Source organism: Pteronotus mesoamericanus, unplaced genomic scaffold (assembly GCF_021234165.1).
Source record: "Pteronotus mesoamericanus isolate MK-2021 breed Mesoamerican mustached bat unplaced genomic scaffold, CSHL_Meso_final contig_502, whole genome shotgun sequence".
Taxonomy (NCBI): Eukaryota; Metazoa; Chordata; class Mammalia; order Chiroptera; family Mormoopidae; genus Pteronotus; species Pteronotus mesoamericanus.
Window position 1 is genome coordinate 1,494,632 of NW_026555187.1, and position 8,713 is coordinate 1,503,344.

The window sequence follows — 8,713 nt, forward strand, 5'->3', positions numbered from 1 at the left end:
GCTGTGTACCAGGCATAACTGAAAAGGTTTTCGAGGTATCAGTGAGCAAAACAAACGGTGCGTTCTTGGAGCTTCTATTTTAATCAAAATGCGTCCTCTTCCAGGAAATCTCACATCTCCTTCCTCCACTCCAACCCACCCCTTATCCCCATCTTGGGACTCCCAGCTCTGGACTCCCCTTTCTGGCCTCGCTCTGACACTACGCGGTTGGGAGCAATTTCGCCGGCTCTACCAGCCCCAGCCCAGGACAGAACTTAGGTCGAACTTGCAAAAAAATCTATTGAGCTCTGAAGGCCCAAGGCCCCGCCCTACCGCGGCTTCACACTGAAACTGCGCATGTGCCGCAGGCGGCTGCTCAAAGGGACTGAGCTTTCGGCTGCCGGCCTAGCCTGTACGCAGGCGCACTGGCGACCGCCGGGATCGCTTCCGCCTCCCGCCGTCGCCATGGCTGCACCGGCCCCGGGCCTCATCTCGGTCTTCTCAAGTCCGCAGGAGCTCGGCGCTTCGCTGGCGCAACTGGTTGCCCAGCGGGCCGCGTGCTGCCTGACTGGGGCTCGCGCCCGCTTTGCGCTTGGCCTGTCGGGCGGTAGTCTCGTCTCCATGCTGGCTAGCGAGCTGCCCGCCGCCGTCGCTCCCGCCGGCTTAGCCAGCCTCACGCGCTGGACGCTGGGCTTCTGCGACGAGCGCCTGGTGCCGTTCGAGCACGCTGAGAGCACGTACGGCCTCTACAGGGTGAGAACTACGGGGGCCGCCGGGGGTCACGCCGAGAGGGCCGCGCCTGCCGCCTGAGCGCGGCTACGGGGGCCGCCAGGGGTCACACCATGCTCTTTGCATCTTATGTGGGTGGGCACTGGGAATGGTCAGCCTGGTGCCCTGAGAGCTCACCTACGTCTCATCTGCACTGTCACCTGGGTGGGTCAGTAGGGGTTTCGAAACTCCTCTTCAAGCTTTATCAGGCAGTCAGGCAGAGGGAACGGCCTGGAAAAAGGCACGGAATGAAGCAGAGTGGCTCATGCCAGGGACCTAGGGAAGTTCAGGGGCCGCATCTTGGTGCGAGCGCAGAGTTACGGAAAGAGCCAGGCAGGTGGGTTCTGGCGTGGAGCCTGGGCTTCAGTTTCCTTATCTACAACCTGGACGAGTTTTCCATGGTCTCCACGCAGCTTGTGCGTTAATGACCTTCGAGGCGAGTTGTCTGAATCCTGGCCCCAGCGCATATAGAATCAGGGGAACACTCCCCGTTTCACAAGCAGGGAAACGGCCTTTGAGGAGTCATGGTCTGCCCTAGGGTTCCCCAGCTTCGTCTGTGCCTACTCCTGCTCCGGAGGAGGAAAATCTGCCCAGGGAGGTGTTGGAGGGGTGGCTTGAGCAGGGGAGGAGCCTCAGGTCACTCCCGTCCTGGTTGTGTTGCATTCTTTTTGCATAGAAGCTTGAGCTGATGATTTCCTTTTTTTCTTTCCTCCCTCAATCTCCTTGCCCCGCTCCACCTCCAATAAGGTTTATTGATTACCAAGCGCTTGATCCCCATCATCTCATGAAACCCCACAATGGCCTATGAGGCAAGGGCTGTCAGTACCTCCGTTACTTCATGGATGGAGAAACAGGCCAGAGAGGGGTGCTTACCTGCCTGAGTCACCTAGTGACTAGTAGGGGAACCGGAATTTCAACCTGCCCAGCCTGACCCCATGGTGTACAGCTTGTTTATAGGCTGGAGTAGGAAGGTCAGCAGGGCTTCATGGAGGGCACAGAGGGGCTGGGTTTTATCCCAAGGACCAAGGAACCATGGGGGCTTTGAAACAAGGTTGTGTTGTGGCCAGACAGGTGCAGGCCAAGGCCAGGAAACCACCAGGACTTGAAAGACACCTGGCAGATCAACATTGGGATCCACCAAGATCCTGACTCACGCGGATCTGGATGTTCCATGTGATTACACATAAAAACCCACAATGCAGTGACCTGTGCATTGCTGTTGGTGACACTCCCTTCATATGCCACAGACTCACCTGCTCTCCAAGCTACCCATCCCTGACAGCCAAGTGATCACCATTAACCCCCAGCTTCCTGTGGAGGAGGCAGCTGAGGACTACGCCAAGAAGCTGAGACAGGTGAGTCCCTTAGAGCAGCTACAGGGAGACCTCGTCTATGCAGTGGCCACTCCCAGGACAGAGCAGTTCTGCGGGTAGCGCTCTGTGGTTGTCCTTGACAGGAGCTTCCCTGGGGTCAGTCGGCAGACCCCTTTGAGAGGCCACAACCCAGCCCTGGGGTCCCCAAGGGTGCCTTTACCTGACATCCTGATAGTTGGCCCGGATCCTCATATCTTAGAGACAGTTGTGTCCCCAAACTCTTGGCCAGTTGGGCGGGTGAAACATGGAACTTCAAAGATTAGAGTCCCTTTTATGCAGGTGAGGCTGAGCCTTGCTCCCTCTGTTATAGCTACTTGTGATTCTTTTTCTGACAATTGTCTCTATGTCCTTTGAGCCCCTCCTCACAACTTCTGTGGACTGTCTTCTTCCCCAACCCAGGCCTTCCAAGGGGACTCCATCCCAGTTTTTGACCTGCTGATCCTGGGCGTGGGCCCCGATGGCCATACCTGCTCGCTCTTCCCAGACCATCCCCTCCTGCAGGTGAGCGCACCCACATAGTCCCCGCCTGCACCTGAGCTCTGGCCTCTGCTGTCTGAGGCTTCTGGAGGGAGGCCAGTAGGTGCCTACAGCAGGGTTTGAGTCAGCTTCTGCCAACAGGCATGCCCACTGAGCTTAATCCTCCTGAGCCTCAGTTTTTGCATCTTATAATGGGGGCCTTAAATCAAGTCCCACAAGGTTAGTAGGATGGGATGGAATGGCGGATGGACCGCGCCTGATGTGTGAGTGCTCAAGCAGTCGAAGTGACATTGTCCTCCTGCCTCTACATGGGCCTCCCTCCCCTAGGAACGAGAGAAGATTGTGGCCCCCATCAGTGACTCCCCAAAGCCACCTCCACAGCGTGTGACCCTCACACTTCCTGTGCTGAATGCAGCCCGAACTGTCATCTTTGTGGCTACTGGAGAGGGCAAGGCAGCTGTTCTGAAGGTAAAGCTGAGGGCTATTCCCAGGAAGGTTATGGGCACAGGGCCTGGGATTAGAATATGACTCCAGGTGCTGGAAGCACCAGATCCCAAGATACTTCAGTAATTCTTGAGTTGAAGGGGAGAGGGAAACTGCAATTATAGGTGGGTTAGGAATGAACAATCACAAAATGAAATTGATGAGATGAGGCCAAAGCTACACTCAGAGGTAAGTTCATAGCGTTAAGAATACATTTTTAGAAAAAATATTAACTAGAAAACTATCAAATAAAAAAAACCAAGTACTTTTGAATTAGAAAAATGAGCAATAATGTAAATCTAAGTAAAGTCAGCAGAAGGAATAAATCAAAGTCAGAAATTAATGAATTGGTTAATACTGTGAGAAGTTTCATGGGAAACAGTTCCAAAAGCTAGATAAACCCCTGGCAAAGCTAATCAAGAAGGAAAAAAAATATATGTAGGAATAAGTAAAAAAGTAGGAATAAGAAGAAAGGTATAGTTATGCATAATATTTTATAAAAATATGAAATAAATTAAGATTAAAAATAAATTAAGTGAGAAATATATTTTAATTGCCATCACTGAGAAGATGACCAACAACTATAGGAGAAACTGGAACTATTTTAAAATATAAATAAGTAATTCTCTCCCCCAAACCGTCAGGCCCAGATGCCCTCACAGGGGTGGCTAATGTTGGGGTTTAGAGTGCAGACCCTAAAGTGCAGCAGACCCACGCCCCTGCCAGTGGCCCCTGCCCACTGTGGCCTCAGATGGCCACCACCAGCCTCAACTTTCCCACTTAAAGGTGGGTCATGAGGGGGCCCCTCCCCATGGACCCCTTGAGCGAGGCCTCTTGGAACCTCCGTTTCCCAGATTGTAAAATGGGGTGAGAACAGAGGCAACTTCACGGGTCTGTGGGCAGAAGTCGGTGAGTTATGAACACACAGCTCCTGGGGCAGCCCCGCTGGTGAAAAGCAGTGTTTGTTATGATGTCCGCCCACCATGACGTCTCATCAGCGGTCGATGCACCACAGCCCGTGGGCCAAATCCCACCAGCCATGAAGGGTTTTTACCTTTTGTGGTTGCGGGACAAAAAAAATCAAAAAAAGAATAATATTCCTGGACATGTAAAAATTCAACAGAATTCAGATGTCAGTGTCCCACCAATGAAGGTTTGTTGGGACACATGCCCTTATGTCAATGCGAGCCAAAACCGTGACTCCCTGGTCTTTGCAGAAAAGGTGCGCCAGCTCCATATTCTACAATCGCAGATGATAGGAAGGGAAGGGCCCTGTCCCTGCTGACCATTTTAAGCTGAGACAGCTGGAAGGACAACAACACATCTTGAAAGTAGGAGAGCCCGTGGACTCTAGTCAGTGGGGTCCTGAGAGCTCTGAGGGGTGCCGGGGGTGCAGCCAGGCCTCATGAATGTACTCTCTTCACACAGCGCATTTTGGAGGACAAGGAAGACAACCCGCTCCCTGCTGCCCTTGTCCAGCCCCACACCGGGAAGCTCTGCTGGTTCCTGGACGAGGCAGCAGCCCGACTCCTGACCGTGCCCTTCGAGAAGCATTCCACTTTGTAGCTGGTCCCCGGGGACGCCACCGTTGGGACCATGTGCAGCCTGAGGGGGCCGGGACCTTCTGGGGCTGGGCCTCTCCACCACCGTGCTTTGGGCTTCATTTTTAAAAAGCCACGTGGTGCCCTGACTGGGGTGGCTCAGCGGGTTGGGCATCGCCCTGCAAACTGAAAGGTTACTGGTTTGATTCCCAGTCAGGGCACAAGCCTGGGTTGTGGGTTCTGTCCTTAGTTGCGGGCGTGTGAGAAGCAACTGATCGATGTTTCTCACACATCGCTGTTTCTCTCCCTCTCCTTCTCCCTTCCCCTCTCTCTAAAAATAAATAAATAAAAAATAAAAAGCCACAGGGTGCTGACAGGGCCCTCCCACCAGCCCTGCCCAGATACTAAAAGGAGCATTTGCTCCAAGCCTCCGCTGTCCTGTCCTTGGCAGGCAGCGGAACCAGGGGCTCCCAGGCTCATCTGAAGCCCTTGTGCCGGCGGGTGGAGGACAGGGATGGGCTACCTTGATGAGTTTCCTGAGGCTGCGGAGCAAAGTACCACAGAATTTATTGATCTGCAGTCCTAAAGGCCAGATGCCTGAAATCAAAAGTGGTGGCAGGGTTGGTTCCTCCTAGAGGCTCTGAGGGAAAGTCTGTCCCAGACGTCTCACCCGGCTTCTGGGGGCTGCCAGCCACCCTTGGCTTGTGACAGCAGCACTCCAGTCTCTCCCGCAGTCACATGGCTTGCTCATGTGAGTGTCTCTCTGTGTCCTCTTCCACTCAGGATACCTGACATTGGATATAGGACCACCCTAAATCCAAGATGAACTCATCTCAAGATCCTTAGCTATGCCCTGGCTGGTGTGGGTTCAGTGGACTGAGTCCCGGCCTGCAAACCAATGGGTCGCTGGTTCGATTCCAGTTAGGACAGGTGCCTGGGTTTGCAGGCCAGGTCCCCAGGTGTGGTCAGTGTATCTTACGCGCATTCATGTTTCCCTCTCCTTCCCTTCTCTCTCTCTAAAAATAAATAAATAAAATCTTGAAAAAAAAAGATTCTTAGCTAATATTTGTAAAGACCCTTATTCCAAATAAGGTCACATTTTGAGATTCCAGGGGTTAAGGCATGGACATAACTCTGTGTGTGTGTGTGTGTGTGTGTGTGCGCGCGCGTGTGTGTGTGTGAGAGAAAATACATGTAACTGTGTGTGTGTGTGTGTGTGAGAGAGAAAATACATGTAACAAAGTTTGTGTGTGTGTGAGAGAGAAAATACATGTAACAAAGTTTGTGTGTGTGTGTGTGTGTGTGTGAGAGAGAGAGAGAAAATACATGTAACACAAAGTTTGCCGTTTTTAGGTGTCCCTTTCAGTAGCACTGTTGTACAACCATCCCCCCATCCATCTCCAGACTTTATCTTCCCAAATTGAAACTGTTCCTATTAAACTTGACTCCCTACCTTCCTCCCCAGCCCATCATTCTACTTTCTGTCTCTGAATTTGACTAGGGACCTCCTGTAATGGGATCATAGGATAACTTTTGTGTCTGGCTTCTTTTAGCATAGTGTCCTCAGGTTCACTCGTGTTGTCATATGTGTTACAATTTCCTTCCTTTTTGCAGCTGAATAGTATTTGGGGATGGGCCACGTTCTGCTTCTCCATCCGTCGACACTTGGGTTGCTTCCATTGTTTATTTAGCTCTTGTGAATAATGCTGCTGTAAATATGGGTGTACAAATGTCTGTTTGAGACCCTGTTTTCAATTTTTGGGGTGATATGCTCAGAAGTAGAAATGCTGGGTCATGTGATAATTCTATTTTTAATTTTTGAGTAACGGTCATACTATTTTCCACAGCAGGTTACCATTTTACATTCCCACTAACTGCGCAAGAGTTCCAATTTCTGCCATCACCAACACTTGCTATTTTCTTTGTGTGTGTTTTCGAAGGTTTTATTTATTTTTAGAGGGGAAGGGAGGGAGAGAGGGAAACATCAATGAGTTGGTGGCTCTTGAGCACCCCCTACTGGCGACCTGGCCTGCAAGCCGGGCTTGTGCCCTGACCGGGAATTGAACCAGCGACCCTTTGCTTTGCAGGCTGGCACTCAATCCACTGAGCCACATCAGCCAGGGCTATTTTCTGTGTTGTTTGATAGTGAGCTGTGGGTGTATCCCTTTGGGGAGGATACAGTTCAAGCCACCACAGACACTGGCTGAGTTCCCACGGCACACACAGCCAGCCTTGACCTCTGCACTCAGCCCGGCTGCGGCCCTGCTCAGAGCCTTGAATGTGCCAAGATGCCCCTTCGTCTCGGCTGTGCTGGGGCTGCAGTGTGTGCATCTGCTCGGCCCGCCCAGCTTCTCTGGCCCCAGGAACCTCAGTGCAGGGGCTGGTGGGCACAGCGTGGAGAGCATGGGGGTCTGGGGGGCGTCCCGCAGACGCACCTGAAGGGCACGTGGGAATTGAAACCTCGAAGCTGAAACCCCAGAAAGAGAAGTGTCCTTCAACGTCTTACTGGGGTCAGTCACTCAGATGTGAAAGGGAGGAAGTGGGCCAAGACCTGAGGGGAAGGAAATGGGTTGAGAAAAGCAGAGGAGGGTGTTGAAAGCTGCCCAGCCGTGGGCTTGAGCCAGTGCCGGTGGCCATGAGCCCTGGGGCAGAGGGATCCCACAGGGGTCCCTGCCTGGAGCATGTATCTCTCCTGTGCCCCTCGCCCTGTGGCAGCTGCTGTCCCTGTGTCGGCCCTGCCTGAGGCTCCCTTTCATCTCGGGTGAAACCTGCCCCTCCTGCTGGCCCAGGAGCCGCCACGAGGCCCGTGCAGCCCCCGTCCTCCTAACATCTGCCCGCCCCCTCCTCTGCCACACCCACTTTGCGCTGTTCCCGCTGTTCCCGCCTGAGGGCCTTGGCGTCCGCTGCCCCCAGCCTGGTCTCTCCCCTCCAGCCTTTTGCTTGGCTTGGACGCTCACTTCCTTAGCTCTTGGTGCAGCATTCCTCCCTGCCCCCTCTGCCCCCAGCATTTTCTACCCCCTCCGGTTCCATTTTCTCCCCACCCTTATCATTACCTGACAGCTTTGTTGGGGCCCAGGGAGGCTGCAGGGAGCTGAGGGGGCTGGAGGGAGCCCCCAAGGGATGAGACGGGGATCTGCAGGGCCTGGTATTCCCCCCAAGGGCATGGGGAGCCGCAGGAGGTACCCGAGGTCAGGGCTGGGAATTCGGGGTGTGCTGGGGACTAGAGATAAAGGCACCTTCAAGAGTCACTTAAAGGATGAAATGGCCCTGGCTGGGTAGCTCATTTGGTTAAAGCATCCTCTTGATATGCAAAGGTCTCAGGTTCTATCTTCCTTCAGGACACACACTAGAATCAACCAATGAAAGCATAAATAAGTGGAACAATGAATTGATGTTTCTCTCCTTCCTCTCTCTAACATCAATAAATAAATATATACAAAAAGAAAAGAATGAAACGGAGGTCAGGTGATTGCTTGGTGGGGCTAGGGAGGGTGTTGGGGTGAGGGAGGAATCAGTGCACCCCGCACTGGACACCCACCCCTCCCCTCGCCTGGGACCCCAGCACTTGCTCTCCCAGCCCCAACACTGACCCCCCGGGACTGGGGGTGTCTATCTAGCTCTGTCTCCCAGCCTAGGGGCTCCTGAGGGGTGGGCCAGGGCTGAATCCCCCTAGCATTGCCCAGCATGGGGCCACAGAGCGGGGGCATTAGGTGGAGGTGGATGCCCTGTCTCTGCCCAGCCTCTCTGCCTTGCCACCCACACCAACAACCTGTTGCCCAGTCCTGCCAGACAGCGGCCCTGCATCCCTCCTCCAAAACCAGCCAGCATTTTTGTCTCCCACCCTGCACCCACTCTCGGGGCTGCCCCAGCAGCCCCTACAGGGACCAGCAGCCTCGGTCCCTGGGGAGTTGGGAGGACGCAGGTGCAGGGTGGGGCAGGGCAGGGGGCGGGCATCCTCATTGCCCCCAACACACACATGGGGCGCCAGGCTCTGGCATCTGGTCCCTGGCACTTTTCCCCACAGCACCCAGGTCCCTCACAGGCCACCCTGCTTCCACAGAGCCTCCGAGCAGAGGAAGCTGGGGAGCCGCG

General features: G+C 53.9%; 1 protein-coding gene across 1 annotated transcript; it reads left to right on the forward strand.

Moving 5' to 3' along the window:
* The first annotated feature begins 409 nt into the window (after positions 1 to 409).
* PGLS (6-phosphogluconolactonase) lies at positions 410 to 5,665 on the forward strand. The gene is made up of 5 exons (XM_054578701.1): positions 410 to 732; positions 1,995 to 2,102; positions 2,520 to 2,621; positions 2,925 to 3,065; positions 4,509 to 5,665. Exons 1-5 carry the CDS (start codon positions 445 to 447, stop codon positions 4,644 to 4,646), a joined length of 777 nt encoding a protein of 258 aa, XP_054434676.1. The 5' UTR covers positions 410 to 444; the 3' UTR covers positions 4,647 to 5,665.
* The last annotated feature ends 3,048 nt before the right edge of the window (positions 5,666 to 8,713 follow it).